At 31.6% G+C, this 19,911-nt stretch overlaps 2 protein-coding genes across 2 annotated transcripts; both read left to right on the top strand.

Annotated features, from left to right (window-relative positions):
* Positions 1-7,933: 7,933 nt before the first annotated feature.
* On the top strand, positions 7,934-10,787 carry LOC114728387 (magnesium transporter MRS2-F-like). The gene is made up of 6 exons (XM_028915295.1): positions 7,934-8,323; positions 8,756-8,986; positions 9,646-9,774; positions 9,974-10,110; positions 10,273-10,399; positions 10,506-10,787. Exons 1-6 carry the CDS (start codon positions 7,934-7,936, stop codon positions 10,785-10,787), a joined length of 1,296 nt encoding a protein of 431 aa, XP_028771128.1.
* A 2,395-nt stretch (positions 10,788-13,182) lies between these two features.
* On the top strand, positions 13,183-18,138 carry LOC114727950 (uncharacterized). Its single transcript, XM_028914742.1, has 10 exons — positions 13,183-13,658; positions 13,751-13,871; positions 14,272-14,357; positions 15,008-15,425; positions 15,515-15,615; positions 15,742-15,808; positions 16,045-16,272; positions 16,618-17,079; positions 17,323-17,395; positions 17,572-18,138. Exons 1-10 carry the CDS (start codon positions 13,261-13,263, stop codon positions 17,820-17,822), a joined length of 2,205 nt encoding a protein of 734 aa, XP_028770575.1. The 5' UTR covers positions 13,183-13,260; the 3' UTR covers positions 17,823-18,138.
* The last annotated feature ends 1,773 nt before the right edge of the window (positions 18,139-19,911 follow it).

Raw genomic sequence — 19,911 nt, 5'->3', positions numbered from 1 at the left:
ATAAAAACTAATGCTCTAGAAGACCTATATCATAATTTATTATCCTAAAGATAAAATTCATAATGGAATATTAAGGAGAAAAATAATTAATATAACATGGTAACAAGAAGTTTACCAATAATTGAGAATAATTTTACAATAAACCAGAAGTTTATGCATTCATAGTTTGGCATGACCGGTCAAATCATCCTGAATCATAATGATGCAAAATGTCATGAAAAATGTGTATTGTCATTTATTAAAGAACTAGAAGATTCTTTAAAAATGATATATGATTCAAGAATTTTTATGTGTTGATTGTGCTCAAAGAGAACATCACTAGCTATGCTCAAAATAGGATCCGTACAGATTTATAATGTATCGACTTTATATATGGGTCTATTTAGACACCATGTGGACCAAAGTAATACTCTATAAGTAAAAGATGCATCTATAAAATGGTCACAAGTATTTATGATCAACTTGCAACCTAAAGTTTGCAAATATGTTCAAATAATTACATTAAGTACATAAGTTCTTGATTATGAAATCAATATGATTCTTGTTGAGATTGCTAGTAATTGTTCCTCACGTTGCTGATGATTATATGCTTAGTAAAAGCCTCCATAAGTAGCTAGATCAGAGTTTATGAGAACAGAATTCCTATTTGAGTATTGGGATGATTGATTTTATATATTTTTGCATATAAATACATCAAGCCAACAATGTATTGTAAATTCTCCCATTATAATTGGCTTTTGGTCAGGGCAGACATTTTTCATCTTAGAATGTGCAATATTTATTATTCCACAGTAATAATGCACATAGATAAATATTAAAAGTAAGTTGGGATCAATGTTAGATAAGAACCTCCTTATTCTTGTTTGTCTCTAAATGAAACAAAATAATATTTCTAAAGGTGATTTACGGATTTGGGAGACTTGCATTGCATATTTCCAATATAAGGGGGAGAAAATGTATAGTTAGAAAAGAGAGCACATATAATGCACTTTCACTATTAAATGTAGATCCTCAAATATAGTAGTATGAACTAGAAGTTCATAAAGTATTGCATTTATAAAACATTACTAATGTCTGCCAGATGCAATTACTGACCCAAATGAGAATTTTTTAATTCTTATATTGCAGCTAAAATGCCCCCATTCTTGAAGACATGCTAAAAGCATGAAATTATGATCGGTTCCAAAAGAAAAGAAAAAGGAGCAAATGATCATGATGATCATACTAAGAAGGTATGAATTGCAAAAGAGGTTAAGACATAACTCTTTGACCCCTGAAGAGGTTTAAGTGTCTAAAAGCAATAAAGAGATCTCGATATATTATGTCATAAAAGAAAATAGAATCGATAAAGGAATAAAATTGTCGACAATAATTTGATTGATGATATCACATGATCAAGTGAGGATCTTATATATAAATCTATCATGAGATACAGACAGAAAAATGGTTGGCCAACAAAAAAGAAAAGATGCAATGTAACAGGGATTTGTGTATCCCTGGCCTATACACTTGAAGTGTAATGCTAGTATTATGTAAATAGGCATTTGTAAAATATAAAGAGAAATAAAATCTTGTAGTAGATTAAATTACATGTTTTATCAATCTGGCAGTCTGGTAATAAATGAAATTTTTTCATGTGCGTCCTAGAAATATATAACTATAACGTATGACTCACTTTATAGTGAAATTTTATATGAATCTCTGAAAGATTCAAATCCTTGTATAAATTATTAAATTCAAATGTTCCAATATATAAATAGATATAGATCATAATGTATGAAAATTCTTGAAGAATTTAAGTTTCTAGAAGCATACAATTATGTTCTCAAGGATACTATTCAAGTAAGTATCTATATGAGACATATGTGGTTAATATCGACTAAAGAAATGATGTAAACATATTCCAACTTGTCTGTTTGTGAAAAGATTCAAAATGAGTTTGTTATCAGTATTATTTATGATGATAGTATCAAAACTCCTGATGAGTTTTCAAAAGTTGCGAATTACTTAAAGAAAAAGTTTGAAATGAAAGCTTTCAGAAGAATACATATAGATAAGTCACATATATTATGTGGATAAGCAATATCCATTATATGTTTCGGTAGTTGCAAGATCTTTAGATATGGACTAAAAATCGATTTAGACCTCCAGAAGGTCATGAGTAAACACTTGGTCCAGAAGTACCATATCTTAGTGTCACTGAAACATTTATATATCTATCTAGCTATACAGAATTTGAGCTATCATTTGCTGATTAGCATGATATAGTTTTTTTATCAACATGAAGATGTTGGAATGAAATTAAAAATATTCTTCTTTACTTTAAGGATGATATGGAGGTAATATTATTTTATCTGAAAGTATCCAAAACTAATCTTAATGGCTATATAGATAAAGTATTCTTGTTTGATCCTCATGTCAAGAGATCATAGTATGATCTACGTGTGAGTAAACTATAAAAGGACTATTTGTCTCATAATTTTTAGAAGATTATGAAATTCATATTTGACATTTTTATCTCATTACAATATTTGGAAGAATTGTTCGTTATATTAGACTTTGCAGGCTCCAAGATGTCAACTGATGTTGCCAAGAGGGGGAGTTGATACACGCTGTACTTTTTTTTCTTTGTCTTTGGTTTTGTCCCACTGGGTTTTCTTAGCAAGGTTTTTAATGAGGCAGCATTGCATAGTGTATCAATGAATGATGTACTTTTTTCTTTCGCTAGGTTTTTATCCCACAAGGTTTTTTCTAGTTGAAGTTTTTTAACGAGGCACATTCATATATATTGGACATCCAAGGGGGAGTATTATGAATATAATAATATCTTTGTGGATGTCCATATATCTCCCATTATCTCCTATATTCCCTATAATATATAATATCTCCCATTATTTCTATATCCCACAATTATCTCCTATTACTATATAATCTGTAGATTCTAATCAAAGGTATAAAGCTGTGCCTATAAATAGAGGCCATATATAATGTATTGAGTACACTTGAATGGAATGAGAAATACTCTCTCTTGTTGATCCTCTCTTTCTCTGTATGATTCTTCTCTCTATTTCTTCTTTATTTATAACAATTTATTAATTATTTTTAATTTTAATTGTTTTCGATGCAGATTATTTCCTCTGTATTTGTTTTTCTTTTGGTGTTTTTAAAGAAGCATGAGGTTGTTGGAGACTTGAAAATGACAAAAAAGGGGAGAGTAAAAATTGAACCTAAAAATAAAAGAAAATAATCAAGGGAGGGGGTGGACGTATTATTAATACTACCGATCTTAATTATAAGAGCTAATTGACTAATTTGAAAAAATTAAAGAAATAAGTTAAGTTAGTTATTTGTAATGAATAGATATTGTCTTTCCTAAAATATTTTTACTAATTAAGTGTGTTAGTTAGAACTATCATTATTAGAAGGATTTCTTTGAAAATGGATTGGGGTCTTATATTTATGACCAAAATAAAAGTCAAATGAACTCTTATATTGAGGACCGGAAATAGTATCTTTTTCAAAATATATCTGTTGAATATATGAATTGACTTACTGACTTATTGTAGATGTTGTCTGTTTTTTCTTTTTAAAGGTTAGCAAATAGGGTGAGCTTATGGTGAAATTGGAAAAATGGAAGCACGCTTAATATATAAATTAGTTAAGTTAGTTTAATTGGTACAAATAGAAATGGAACAAGTAACTCCTAATTTTAATAACGTTGATGAAAAAAATCTTAATTTAAATATAGATAATAGTATTGGACAAGATGACATTTGTAACTAACGGTTATTTACTTTTTGTAAGATAGGGAGAAAGTAGGATTAAGAGTAAAAAATACTCATAAAAATATATCAAAAGTCACCCAACATCATGATCTTTTTTAAGTTCAAATCTACCGATTAAAGTTTAAAAACAACTCAAAGATACTAGCCATTAAAATGCAATAACGTCCATTAAAATTGTTTGTGAGACCCACTTTTTTAAATAAAATTACTAAAATGCCCCCAATTAAAACTGATAAAGTTAAAGATAAAAAATACGCATGAACTTATATCAAAAATTTGCCAAACACCATATAATTTTTAATAAAAGTATCAAAATACCCCAATCTCAAAAGACTGTTGCATTAGGATGTGTTAGAGATTATTGATTATAATACATTTTTATAATTAAAATAACTCATATAAAATAGTTTGAGTTTGAATTGAATTTCTCTTCAACGATAAGTTGTTTATATTCCCAATCTTTTTATTAGTAGACATTATGGTTATCTTTTGAAAATAAAGGCAACAAAATTCTTTTACATTTATATATATATTTATCTTTTAGTATATGTTATCAAATTTAACAATAAACATGAAATTTCTTTTATGTTTATGTTCAATTTTTTGAAAGAATTTAAAACACTTTTGGTAGTGAAACCCCAATATTTTTAATGAAAGCACCTAAATAGTCCCAATTAAAAAAAAAAAAACAAAAGAAACCACCATATCTCTCCAACCTTTCAATGATTTTTTCGATTAATCTCCATTCCAAGAAAAAAACTCACTTTCTTACAAGATGGATTCAAATTCTTTATTTCAATCAAACTTTAGAATATTTTCATATAATTTTATTATAGATATAATTATGAATTTTTAAATTAAATTAAAAGTATGAAAATATCTAATAAATTCTAACCAAAGAATTAAAATGTAAATATTTATTTTTTTGCCTTTATTTAACAATTTTCTAATGATGTTAAAATATAAAATATGATAAGTTAGAAAAATATTTAATTATTATATATAATATCTATGCTATTAAAATATTTTCAACCATAATAGTTACAACAATTGACTGGTTTTTACTAAAAAATTGGATGATGAGGAAAAAATTTATTAAAAATAAGCTTATTTTCCAACAACATACCTATAATGTCTACTTAAAAAAAAGAGACTGGGGATATAAACAACCTATTGTTAAAGGGCAATTCAATTTAAGCTCAAATTTTTTTATATGAGTTATTTTAATTATAAAAATTTATTATAATTAATAGTTTCTAACACAAAAAATACAATAACCATTCAAAATTGGGGTATTTTGATATTTTTATTAAAAATTATATGGTGTTTAATGAACTTTTGGTATAAGTTTATCAGTATTTTGGACCCTTAACTTTTCTATTTTAATTTGGGATATTTTGGTAATTTATTAAAAAATTGTAGATCCCACAACCAATTTTAATGGATGTTATTGCATTTTAATGGTACTAGTATTTTTGAGTTCTTTTTAAACTTTAATTGGTAGATTTAAACAAAAAAAAAATCATAGTGTTGGGTGAACTTTTGATATATTTTTATAGGTATTTTGACTCTTAACTCAAGAAAATATTTTGTCTTATTTATAAGAAGCTTAATTAAATTTCTACCATGAATATATTAGTTTACCTTTTACATATATTGTTACTACTTCCAATCTTTAATATAAGAGCTAGTTGATTAATTTAAATAAATTTAAAAAGTTTGTTGAGTTAGTTATTTATAATAATTAATGTTTTTTTTTAAAATGCCATTGCTAATCATGTATTAGTTAAAACTACCATTTAATTGAATTTTTAACATGTGCAACTACTATAAGAACTACTTTGAAAAAATCGATAAATATGAGAGACAAAGTAGATTAGATTTTTATATTTAGAATTAAATTGAAAGTCAAACTAACTCTTATATTAAGGACTGGATGAAGTATGTTTTAAAAAGTGTACATTTTAATTAGGAGTAAAATTAAAAGGTTATTAAATTTTAAGGCAAAGTTAATAACAATTAATTTTTTATTATGGCTAAACATGTTTTTTTAAGCAAAATGCTTATATATAAGATTAAAAAGCATCAGTTAGGGGCATGTTTTGGTTTTCACCAAAAACAAAAAACATAAATTTAAATAAAATTTATAAGGGCGACCAGATGAACCCCTATATTCAAAATCTATTCTCAAAATATTTTTTTTCAAATTCTATTTTCTAAAATCCAATCAAAATATTCACAATTTTACCTATGATGATGGAATTGGTGAGGTCTTTCTTTATTCTGTGCTGGGCTTCTCACCTCCGCCTTTCTATTTCCTATCTTTCCTCTACCTTAATTAACAATCAATTAACAACCAATAAGATTGGATCTAGTTAGTTTCATACAAGGTGAATCAGGGTTCAAATTCCTGCTGGGAGATATGCTTATATTTAGTGCTAAATAGTGTTTCAAATAGGATTGCTTCTAATAAGAAAATTTCTATACCTAAAAAAAATCAATTAATAAAACACAATCAATTGGGAGGAAATAACATAATTCAATGCCAAAAGGAGATGAGTTTTTTTGGTGTGATTTCCTTTGAGGACGGCAGTGAACTCTGTTGGAGTAAGGGATTTTGATTTTTGAGTAGGGAGAGCAGAAAGGATGACGAATCTTGAAGATGAAAGGGATAATAAAGGCAAATTTTTTTGTCTCAGATAACAAAGTTTCTCCAATTTGAAAGTTGAATACAAAATTTTATTGGATAGATATCAATTTTTTGTACATAATATAATTATCATTAATTTTGAATTTAGTTAAAAAATTTATATTTGTATGATTTCTAATTTATAGATTTTTATCCACTAAATATATTGAATTTGGTATTTTAGTGTTTTCAAATTTTTCCAATAACAGATAGACTAATTTTGTTTTTATAATTTTATTTTTAATATTTTCCCTAAAATTGTCACATTATATATTATATATATATATATATATGCGTATTCATCTCATACAATTTATGCTTTTTTTTTTGTCATTTTACCTTTAAACTTGTCTTTCAATTAATTAGTCAAATAATTTTTAGTTTATTAAACTAATTTTGTCGGAAAAAATCAAAATATAAATTTCATTATATTAATGATATTTTATTTTAATTTCAGTTTGCAAAAGCTAATCAAAATAAAAATTACTTTTACCAACACTAATTCAAACAAGTCAAGATGCTGAAACAACATAATTTTCTTAAAAGATACTTATTCCATAAATTTTTTTTGATGATATATATATATATTTGTCTCGGTAAATTACAGTTTACAACAAAAAGGTTGCAATAGTTATCGTGTAAAAACAATAGACTTACTATTTTTCCAAAAATATCAATAACCTCCCATTCTTAATATAGGAAATAATTAGGGGTTAAGTTTGATTTTAAATATAAGACCTGTATACATGTTGAGAGAATTTGTATCAAGAATTATTTTTAATTTTAAGGCAAATAATTCAAGAAGGTATTTTAAAAAAATTAACATATATTTTTGACAAACATAACTAATTTATTTAGTTTTTTCAATTTATTCAAATTAATTAACTATATATATATATATATATGCCTATATGCCTATGAGGGAATGGGTATTGAGTAATATGGTGTAAAACGGAATAAGTTTTGGTGCTTGTCAAAGTAATAAGCACTAAAAACTCATCATATCTAGATTATTCAAATTTAATTTGGATGGTTTAGATTTAATTTTTTATTTTTATTTTTAAATAAAAATTATTTTTAAAAAAATTATAATTAAAAGGTTATCTTCATTTTAGATTATATACCTATTAAAATAATTATTTTAAAAAATAAAAAAAATAAATCTAGACCACCAAAATCATATTTGAATGGTCCCATATGATTTGCTTGGTAAAGCACCGCAACTGGGTGCAAAACTCCTAATTTCCGAGAAAGTTAGTTTGGCCTAATGCCCCTGATCTCCGAATTTGGCGCGTGCAAATCTCCTCATTATAACTACCTGATTTCTTCCAATGCATCAGAAAAATATAAGCTGCCTGATACTCACCTTAAAATATAAAAATCTCCCATTTAGAATAAATAAGAACGAGCAACAATATATACGCTCACGTTAGAATCCCCGGCTGCAAGGCGAACTGCCATGGGCGACGAAGAAATCGGAAAAGCCACAATGTTGCAATCGAGCACTAATGCTTACGCTCAAGCGCAGGCTCGCCGGAAGGGCATCGGAGTGAAGGTGTGGCTTGTCGTGTCGGAGACTGGGCAGTCGCACCTCGAGGAGGTTGACAAGCATTCCATCATGAGGCGCACTGGCTTACCGGCGCGTGATCTTCGTGCTCTCGATCCAATATTGTCGTACCCGTCCTCCATTCTGGGACGCGAGAGAGCCATCGTCATCAATTTGGAGCACATTAAAGCTGTGATTACGGCCAAGGAGGTCCTTTTGATCAATTGCTCTAATGCATTGTTTGCTCAATTTGTTCAAGATCTTCAGGCTCGCGTTTCTACTTACAGTGGAGCGCCTCTTCAAGTAATTCTAAGTCATTTCTTTCAATTTTCATCTATGTTCTCCCTCCATGGAGCTTTCGCCGTAAATTTGTATTCATTTTCTGTTAATATAATTATACCTCATCACAGCAACTGCTGGAAATCGAATACCGTTGTTCGGTAAACTGAATTTATGCTAGGATAGAATTGTTTAGATAAGCTTGTGTTCTTTCAAGAAGCAAAAAAGGAAATCGAAACCCCCGGGTTGAAAACATATTTATTTTTAACGTTTATGATCTTTTCTTTCTTATCAAAAGCACTTCTAAATTTATAAAATTCTGCTTTTCGAACAGGTTTAATCTTAAGTCCCCTGCTGTCTCAAACCACTTATGGCATTGCACATATCATTTTTTACCATCTAATAAAACTGATTAATTATAGTGAGAATTTATGAATTCTGAACTGCATTGTGCAGATGAGTAAAGAAAAGGATCCTGAGTTCGCAACCAATCACCAGCTTCCTTCCTTGCGCAGTCGTCATCATTCGAATTCAACCAAAGAAACGTCTGAGAACATTAACAGTAAAGAGGATAGTCATAAGAGTTCAGATGACGAGCCAGTGACTGCAGCTCCTAAGCAGCTGCCTTTCGAATTTAGGGCACTTGAAGCTTGCCTTGAATCTGCATGCAGGTGCCTTGAATCTGAGGTGTGTATTATAATTATTTGTTCATTTGGCACTTCCATATCTCTAATGATGCTGTTCATGGTGCTTTTTTTTTGGGGGGGGGGGTTGGTGGTGTTGTCGTTCATCGTGCCTAAAGGCACATTTTGTTATTATTTCTTACATAGATTTATCATTAAACAAAACGGCTGAATGGTATTGGTGTAAATATCTTTAGAGATTCTATTCTCGAGTCGAGGTATACTTTAAATGGGAATAATGAACACGAAGGACAATTACCAATTCCCACTTATAACTAGTCAAAAGATGGGCTAGGATTTGAAATTTTGTGATTTCAGAATTGTCTATTTACTTTTCCGTGGTGAGTGGAATGCTTATCTTTTGAAATTCAAGAGGGTGCGTAGGCGAAGATAATAGATGCATATTTTTTTGCTTAGGGAGTGCCTCATCGGAGGTGTCGTCTCTCCCTTTTTGCCCAAACCTTATAATCTTTGAAGTTCAGCCGTAAATGTGGTTCAGTCGTAAATATGGGGACTGTACTCTACAAATTCCATTTGTATTTGCGTTCTTATTGTTTTTGGTTCAGTTTTCCGGTTTCCTTTTTGGCTTTGGCTTTATACAATGTACTGTATATAATAAGCTCGAAAGCTGGTACTGTACTTAACTTCTTGGACCTGTATCAGACTCACACATTGGAAGAAGAGGCTTACCCAGCTCTAGATGAATTGACTTCTCAAATTAGCACACTCAATCTTGAACGCGTGAGACAGATCAAGAGTCGTCTGGTAACACTTTCTGGTCGTGTGCAGAAGGTAAATAATCATGCACTCTCAGACAACGCTGATCACTTACGGATTTTGACTAAGAAATATTAACCATTTACAGGAGCATTGTGGATATGTTGCCTTTTCTTAATTCTTCCTGTCACTTGTGCTGGTTCATGTCTTCTTAAAGTTTCCTAGCCTTCGATTATGCAGTTGTTTATTTCTACTCTCATCTTGGATTTTGCAGGTACGAGACGAACTGGAGCATTTGTTAGACGATGACAATGACATGGCTGAAATGTACCTGACGCGTAAACTTGCTTCTCGCTCCCCAGATCAATCATCGCCAAGAGAAGTTTCTCCTGTTGAAGAAGATGATCACAGGTGCGAACTAACAGCCGGATTTTTTTTTTCTTTTTTGCTTTTTCAATTTAGAAAACAATCGTTTTCCGTCAGAAAATACCCAAGTATTGTATTATCCTGCACAAACCTGAAGCATAATAAAATAATAAATAATGTTTGACTCAAATTTTATTCTGCGTGCAGAGCTGAAGATTCCAATTCAGAGCACACTAACATTTCTACTACTGTTAAGCCCGACGTTGAGGAATTGGAGATGCTCATAGAAGCATACTTTGCTCAGATAGACGGCATATTGCAAAAACTGTCCGATGTACGTATCTCTGAAACTCTCTTTTTCTATCTCACTTCCAATTCTCAGAACTCCATATAGAAGATTTTGTACACTGACTGACTGATATATCTGCTACTGGATAAAGATGAGTGAATACGTGGACGACACAGAGGACTGCATCAACATAATGTTGGACGATAAGCAGAATCAGCTGTTGCAGGTAGGAGTAATGCTTAATACAGCAAACTTGATACTAAATGCCGGTATCGTGGTGGTGGGTTTGTTTGGGATGAATATTCGTATCAGCTTGTATGATGGAACAAACAGACAATTCTGGGAAACAGCGTTGGGAACACTAGGAGGCTGTGTTGGATTATACTTTATCGCTGTTGGATGGGGTAAGAAAAGATATTTGTTGCCTTCCTAGGTTGACATATATGTACGTAATTTGCCAATGGGAGGTAATTAGTTTGTAGGTCTTTAGTTTGACCTTTCGTTTTTGGCACACTAGGAAGTGGGAAATGACCATCTTTAACATGTGGGGATTGCATTTTATAGAGAGAGAGAGAGAGAGAGAGAGAGAGAGAGAGATTTTTTTTTCTTTTTTGTGGTGACAAGAGAGCTTTTTTTATCAACCAGGGAAACATAATAAGGGAAGAGAGGGGGGCTGCTTAAACGTCTTAGAAGGAATTATTTAGGGTTAAATATTATTTTTGCTTTTAAACTATTTTGTGAGAAGCACTCGTATTCTAAATTATTAGTTGGAGGACTATTGCCATTTAAGTGGTAACATTCTTAACATCGATAGCTAACTCCATAAAAATTAATAGTTTTAGGGTATTTTTGTTTCTAAAATATTAAAATAATGACAATTGGCACCATAAAATTTAATAGTGTTCAACAATTGGCACAATCATTTTTCTTCTTATTGGAATATATATCATTATGTTTATAATATTGCATGGTTTGCCAAATAAGATCCCTCAATAAAAAAGCCTATAAACACAAACTAATGTATCAATTTCACAAAACTTGTATACTCGACAATTTCAAATATAAATCATTGGATTCCAAAACAAAGTATACAACACAATTGGATTATGGACAATTTGAGACCTAAATTATAACCAACCATAAGCCGAAAATATCATAAAATTATTAAAACATTCATTTATTGAACTGGTTGTGACAAGCTCATCACCATCCCATGTATCATAACTACTATTGAACATAAAGTTAGTTAGTACTTTATAAATACTTTAAAACATTACTATGGTTGAGACTTTTTTTTTTTAAAAGTAACATTACTCAAATGAATAGTTCATGATATTTAGCGCCGCTCGTGAAATAGTTCAGGGGAAAAAAAGCTTTGTGACACAAGAATGTATGTACGATGACATAATAAATAATATTCTTTGTCTGTTTTTTTAATTAATAATTCACAATTATCTGTGTGAATTTAACTGCTTACATAGTTACATAGAGACAAGATTTTTTTGATCTAACTGTTCACGATATCTCGACGGACAAAGGAGTGCTCCCCCAGCACCACTGTTTATAAGATTTTTTGGTTTCCTTTCTAAGACTTAATTACACAATTTTATAAAATTATTCATGACCAGCAAACGCTTCAAGTCATTTTCTTGGTATTAAAAATATCCCAACCTTATGTTTTCAATAGCATAAGTCTGTTATATCAGTTCATCACTAATAGTTTATATAAATATCTTCAAGCAAAAACAAAATTATATAAATATCAACATCAATATATAATCAAATCATAATAAGCCACACCACATAAAATATTTTTAGTCAATAAATTATAATTTTAACGTAAAAATATATAACTCCAAGACTAAACGTTATTTGAATTAAAATAAAATTTTCATGTGCATAATTGTATTAACTTTTGATGTATCAAAAACATATTAATTTTTTTGGTAAAAAATAATTTTTAATTTTTAATTTCATTTTTACCTCATAATTTTTTTATAAACATATATATTTTTTCTTAGAAATAATTCTAAACACTGAAATTTATACCTCCATGTGATTTTGCTTTGGGAAAATATCAATTAGGTCCCACTCAAGGGAATTAAATGCAAAAAGGTCCCTTGAAATCATGAAATTATTTTAAAGTCCCAAAAAATTTTTGCATTAAATTTTATTTGTTTACTTACCAAATTACCCTTCTTTTTTTTTGTTTTAAAGTTTGTATTGACAACTGAAAGAGTAATGTTGACAACTCAGGATGCAAGGATTGACAACTATCGCGGCTGGTTTGACAACTTATGGCGTGATATGCTGAGAAAATGTGTTGTCAAACCAGCCGCGATAGTTGTCAATCTTGCATCCTGAGTTGTCAACTACTGCTTTTTCAGTTGTCAATACAAATTTAAGGAAAAAAAGAAGGATAATTTGATAATTAAACAAATAAAATTTATTACAAAAAATCTCTTAAGACTTCAGAATAATTTTATAATTTCAAGAGATTTTTTTGTATTTAATTCCCTTGAGTGGGACCTCTTTGCAATTTTCCTTTTTGCTTTTGGTTTGGCACTTCTTTTCTTTTTTCCCTTGTTGGAGTACAATTCTTAACCCGTGTGGCGCTTCTTTTTAAATAAACAGTCATTACCCACCCGTCACGCTAGGCACGTCACAGGCGCATGTTCACCGCATCCACATTTGAAATGACCAAAACAACGCCAACACCGCGCAGTCATTGGGCAATATCGACCGCCAACTTATCCTCACCAACGACAGAACCCAAACTCGTGGCTGCGAATAACGGTCATTGCAATTCATGAAGAAGACGAATCCCCCTCTTCTCGCTTCTACTTCTTTCATTCTGCAATGCTTCTCGGTGGAACTCTGGTTGGCTTAGCTTCCCACATGAGCTCATGATCACTTACAGAGCTTCAAGTACCAATCTTGGAGCTCAATGCCCTCCATGGTTACCATCAAAAGCAAACCCACGGTTTCTGAAAAGCCCTTTCCCAGGCAAATCTTCTCAGCTTAAGAAGGGTTTTGTGTTTTCCTCGACTAGAAGGGTCCAGTGGAAACCCAGAAGCGACTTCTCTGTCAACAGCAATCGCTATAACAGAAACCCCGGGAAGGAAGGCAATGTTAGGCAAGACGAGGAGGGTGAGCGTGAGGTGGTCTGTGAGGTCGAAGTGATATCATGGAGGGAACGGAGTGTTAAAGCAGAAATTTCCATCGATGCAGATATCGAATCAGTTTGGAATGCTCTTACAGATTATGAGCATCTCGCTGATTTCATCCCAAATCTTGTCTGGAGGTATCGAGGGTGAAAAATTCTAACTCTTGTATATTGTATGGTACTATGTCGGTGGTTTTTTCATTGATTATAATTATTATTTTTTGGGTTAGTGGGCGAATTCCTTGCCCTTATCCAGGAAGGATATGGTTAGAGCAAAGGGGCTTCCAAAGGGCAATGTATTGGCATATAGAAGCCCGCGTTGTATTGGATCTTCGAGAATTCATCAATTCAGTAAGCCCCTCTATTGAGTACAAGCAATTAATTATTTACTTATGAAGCTTAATAATGGTAATGGACCAGTGGTTACTTAAGCCGCTCTAATGCTTTACTGAAAGGAAACCTGTAGTTCCCTCCTTGGAAGCTTTATTCTTGTAATTGCCCTGTGACTTATGGGACCGGTAGCCATCTGTCTGTTAAGTGTATCTAAATTTGAATGGGTTTTGCCAAGAATTACTGCATTATAATTCCTCCTTCTGCTTCTTAAAATTGTTTGTAGTATTTTATTGATTAAGGTGGTTTTGATATTTCTTTCAATGTTTCTCGGGTTTCATGATTAGATAGGGGATAAGGATAGAATATCCACGTGAAAGAAACTTCTAATATTACATATACTTTTGTTTTAATGCTTCAGGCATGTGATCGAGAACTTCACTTTTCCATGGTTGATGGAGACTTTAAGAAGTTTGAGGGCAAATGGTACTTAAAATCTGGAACAAGGTAGAATTTACTTCTAGAGTCCAATACTTAAGAAACAGCCTCGCCTCAATCTTAACATAAGATTTTCTAATTATTATTTCTGAACTCCTTGGACGTGGTAAGATTGCTTTGATCAAAAGGGATTTTTGAGTGTGGCTTTTCAGTCTAATGAAGCTCATATTGAAAGGTCAAATGAAGCTCTAGTCATTGGCAAGGCTTTTCCTTCAGGGTTTTATCAGGAGACCTTTATGATAGATACGGAATATTGATATCTGCTGATTCCATGTGTAATACAAGGGCATTCAAATATAATTTGAATATTTTCATTGAATGTTTTGGGTAGTACATCTTGCTTTAATATGGACCAAAATGCAGTGAAGGATTTTGTTTTTGTCAGACCTTGAAGCAGCGGTATGCAGTATTCCATTTCCAATGAATTCACAACATGAATATTAAGATGGGGATGTGGGGATCAAGGAGCATGAGAACGAAAAACAAATTAAATAATTTACGTTGTGTAATAATTGTCTGATAATGAATGTAGGTCTGCTCATTGAGTCCTCCCTCCTTTATTGGCTATAACACAGAATTATCGAATAACATTGTGGGGTTACATTTCTACTTCTTCTTTTTTTCTTTTTTCTTTTTCACTCCAATTCTATCTCTTGTAGGTCATCAACAACTATTTTGTCCTATGAAGTTAATGTGATACCAAGACTCAATTTCCCAGCTATTTTCTTGGAAAGGATAATCAGGTCAGATCTTCCTGTCAACCTCCGAGCCTTGGCTTATAGAGTTGAAAGGAACTTGTTTGGAAATCAGAGACCTTCAGTGCCAGAAGATTACCCTAATAAAGCTTCTGTGGCTGTAAATGGGTCAACTGGCAAAAAGATAAATGGAATTTTGCATGAAAGTGAGCAATTGTCTTCCGGAGAGAGCAAAGACAGTCTTGCCAGCTCAATTTCTGGCTCCTTGCCTGTAGCTTCCAGTGAAGTCAACAGCAACTGGGGTGTGTTTGGAAAAGTATGCAGGCTTGACAAGCCTTGTGTGGTGGATGAAGTTCATCTCCGCAGATTTGATGGGCTTTTGGTAAAGATTTAGAATTGGTACGAGTGGCATTATTCTGATGACGTGCTTTCCCTTTTGCCTGTCAGTAATAAAATTATTTTGATGTGAAGGAAAATGGAGGTGTTCATCGCTGTGTTGTTGCAAGTATCACTGTTAAAGCTCCTGTCCGTGAAGCATGGAATATTGTGACTGCCTATGAGAGTCTCCCTGAGTAAGCAATTTATCTAATTACTTTATTCTAGAGTTTACCAAATTCTGTTGAAAAGTGTGTAGTAAAATGTGAACACATCTGATGTTTCATATTTCTAACTTGATTTTACATGATATCACTGTGTAGGATAGTTCCAAATTTAGCAATCAGCAGAATTTTATCCCGAGACAACAATAAAGTTCGTATTCTTCAGGTACGTGGCAATGTGAATGAAGTACTGTTGTAGGAGTGAGAATAATAACTGTGCTCATTGGTTCTAGTTTGTTTGTGAGCACTCCATTAACCTTACCGACCAATTTTTTACCCTTACCATCTATTGTTAATGAAACACTTGATCTATTTAGCCCCCTTGGCACAAGTTGAACTTGATTCCACTTTTATCTATAAAATGTCCAATTGATGTAACTTCTGGGTTTAATCAATATGCAGGAGGGGTGTAAGGGTCTGCTTTATATGGTACTTCATGCTCGTGTGGTGCTAGACTTGTGTGAACATCTTGAGCAGGAGATCAGTTTTGAACAGGTTGAAGGGGACTTTGATTCATTCCGGGGAAAATGGATTTTTGAGCAACTAGGGAATCATCACACTTTGCTGAAGTACTCTGTGGAGTCAAAAATGCGCAAAGATACATTCCTTTCTGAAGCAATCATGGAGGAGGTTTGTCAATTAATTTGGCACATACAAGGTTTTTTGGTAATCTGCCTAGGTTATTTCCAATATGTTAATTAGTCTAGCACTGGAAAAGATGCTCATACACAATGCAGTCCAACCTAGATCAACGTTCTGATAGGAACTGGAAAGAAGCTCAATTATCAAAAAATACATTACTTTTACTATATTATATTTGACCTATTGAGGAGGTGGGTGATATTATTTTGCATGTATCTTTGTTCTTTTTAAGCCTTCTACCCCTCTACTAGTATTAGGTAAATTCTGAGTTGTAAGGTATGATTTGAATATATGAATTGTTGTTACTGATACATTCATCGCTTATCATTTAAGGTTATTTATGAAGATCTCCCATCAAACTTATGTGCAATAAGAGATTACATAGAGAACAGAGAGGCATCCAATTCATCGGAAGAGAGCGACCAGGAAAGCGATTCAGCGTATCAAGTTGTTTCATCTGACTTTGAAGCTGATGATGGATATAGTTCAGCTGAGGAGAGTTCTAATGATGATGTTGAAAGTTCATCATATCAACAAAGGCCTAGGGTTCCTGGCTTACAGAGGGACATTGAAGTTCTAAAATCTGAAATCTTGAAATTTATTTCAGAACATGGGCAGGAGGGATTTATGCCAATGAGGAAGCAACTGCGTCTGCAGGGAAGGGTGGATATTGAGAAGGCTATAACCCGCATGGGTGGTTTCCGAAAGATAGCCGTGATGATGAACCTATCTCTGGCTTATAAACACCGCAAACCAAAGGGTTACTGGGACAATTTTGAAAATTTGCAGGAGGAGGTGGGGTGCGGAATTTCCAATTTAGTTACTGGATGCCCTTGACTTTTCTGAACTCAAATGTTCTTACTTGATTCTCTACTTAGCTTTTCCCACTATTTTACCTCAAGCTAAAACAGCATAATAAGTCATCAATATATTGCAACCATGAGACAACGACATTACAGTTTTTTTATTACATTCATTTCTTGTAGTTATGACATTATTGACGCCTCTGATCAGAATGTACCCCATGTCTTTGTACAGATTAGTCGATTCCAAAGGAACTGGGGAATGGATCCTTCTTTCATGCCCAGTAGAAAAACATTTGAGCGTGCAGGTAGGTCCAATATTGACTTCACCACTTAGCATAACTCTGTTTTGCTCCCTTTTCAGTCTAAAGAAGAAAGATTAATCCCTAGCAGATTTTTATCATGGTTATATCGAAACTGTTGCCATTGGTTATAAGCTTCTCCATTTATCATTTCAACTGACAAGACATGGAATTTATCACAGGGCGCTATGATATTGCTCGCGCACTAGAAAAGTGGGGTGGTCTACTTGAAGTGTCTCGCCTTCTATCTCTTAAGGTGAGACATAGAAGCAGACAAGATATAGTTGCCAAGGACAAGAGAACTGATCATGGAGAATCATCGTCACCTCATGTATACAGTGAGAACAACACCCCATCAAAACCATGTATTTCTCAAGATACACATAAGTGGCTTTCAAAGCTAAAACATATGGACATAAACTGGGTAGAATAAATATCGCTTTACTGATGCTTCTCTTTTACGATTTCATGGTTCTACTTGTAATTTTCCTCCCTTTTTTCTTTTTATGTTCTGATTTGGTCACTTTGGGGTTGAGAGTTGAGGGAAGTAATTGCAAGTGGTTTGTATCAAAACGAGGGGCAAAAAAGAAGAGGAGGTAATTGCAAATGATGGCATTTTATTTCACAAATCAGGTTTCAACTCCGCAAATGGATGTTTGAAAGGATTGATTCCAACCTGTGATATATTTTTGTAATGTAGTTGCAAGTTTAAATGAATATGAAACATTACATGGCTTTATTATTGAGAAGTTGCTTGTCGTGATTATTTTTTAGAGTTTTATTTCTTGCCTCTTGCCTGATTGATGACCAGAGTATTTTTATTTTGTTTCTACCGATATATATATATATATATATATATATATATTTCAAGTGCAAAATATTATCACTGTTATATGAGAATAGCATAAAGTGTAATGTGGTTTATTAGTGCATATGAAATCTTATTAGAATGAATACAAAACACAATGGAATTTAAGTACAAAAATAATTTCATAATCATATCGTTAGAAGATTTGAAGCAAACTCACTTGATAAAATACTCTTTATATCAGGTGCTTATAGTATCCCTTTTAAAGTAAAATGAATGTTCTCTGTGCGACCAAGTGTTTCCTATGTATCGGGCGGATAAAATCTAGCTATATTAAATTGTAAGTTAAATCTCCCAAACTCAATAGCTTCCTACGATGCTATTATAATACTGCTTCTGCTCCTAATATGAAAGTTAGTTAGGGATTGTATTTAAATATAAGATTTTAATTTATTTTGTCTTTTTGTCTTTTTTCAAAATATTCCTATTGATTGTAAGGATTTCTATTAAAGGATAATTTCAATAATCTAATGCATATGATTGAAGAGAATAGCATAGGTATACGAACATATATTTGTAACAAATAAATAACTTAATTAATTTTCTTAATAGTTTAAAATTAGTTATCGAGCTTTTATATTAACGAAGGAGATAGCATGTTTTATAAGTTTTGTGTAATTATTTTAATTTAATAGAATATAGTTTTAAATATACGTATGTTTAATTTCTTTTAAAAGTAAATGGCAAAAAAGAACATATGATTTGGGGGGGGGGGGATTTTGGAGGAGGATTAGAAGATTTGCTATTAAAACTATTAGTGAAATACTATCTCTGGTTTTTAATATAAGAACTTGTTCAAAATTTAATTCAATATTAAATATCAGACTTCAGTTCACTTTATCTCTAATATTTATTTATTTATTTGCTAAGTAATTCTTTCTGTGATTGCACATATTAAACATCTTTTATTAAGTGATAGTTCAAATACATATAATTAATTTTGGGGATAACAACATTTATTTATTACAAATAAATAATTTGATTAGTTTTTTTAATATTCGTAAATTAGTTATCTATCCTTATATCAAGCACTACAAATAGTATTGTACTTTTTATCAAAATAAGTTTTAGAAGACTATTTTCTCATCAATGAATTTAGTGACTTTGTACTTAATTAAATATCAATAATTCATGAAAATTTTAGCCAAACGCATACCTAACGTGTTGTCTCGAAGAAGAAATTTTTTGAGGATTTTTGGATTTTCTAAAAATCTATATATATATATATCATACTTATATAACATATTATTCAATTGAATTATACACCACCTCTATTTATTAATAAAAAGCTTGATAATTAATTTAAAAATATTAAAAATTGGTTATTTGTCACGAATGTGTGTTGTGTTTTAAATTATCATTTTAATAACGTACATTGAATGATTCTTAGTAAAAATCTATTACAATTAATAAAATAAGAATATTTTAAGAAAAGATAGGAAAAAAAAATAAAAGCATATTTAGGTCACATAATCTAAACCCCCGCTATCTCAATTAAGGACCGGTGGTCAATGATGCTAAGGGGTGTTTGGCAAAACTAAAACCACGGTTTCAGAATCACTTTTCCGTAAACGAAGTAACCTCCTCCACATATTTACTTTGTAATCCGAAAAACCTTCTGAACATGGTTTTGTTTCTATTCCAAACACCCCTA

Source organism: Neltuma alba, unplaced genomic scaffold (assembly GCF_004799145.2).
Source record: "Neltuma alba isolate B1F8T4 unplaced genomic scaffold, ASM479914v2 tig00002446_pilon, whole genome shotgun sequence".
NCBI lineage: Eukaryota > Viridiplantae > Streptophyta > Magnoliopsida > Fabales > Fabaceae > Neltuma > Neltuma alba.
The sequence above is the reverse complement of the archived record's forward strand: the minus strand, read 5'-3'. Positions and strand labels throughout refer to the sequence as shown.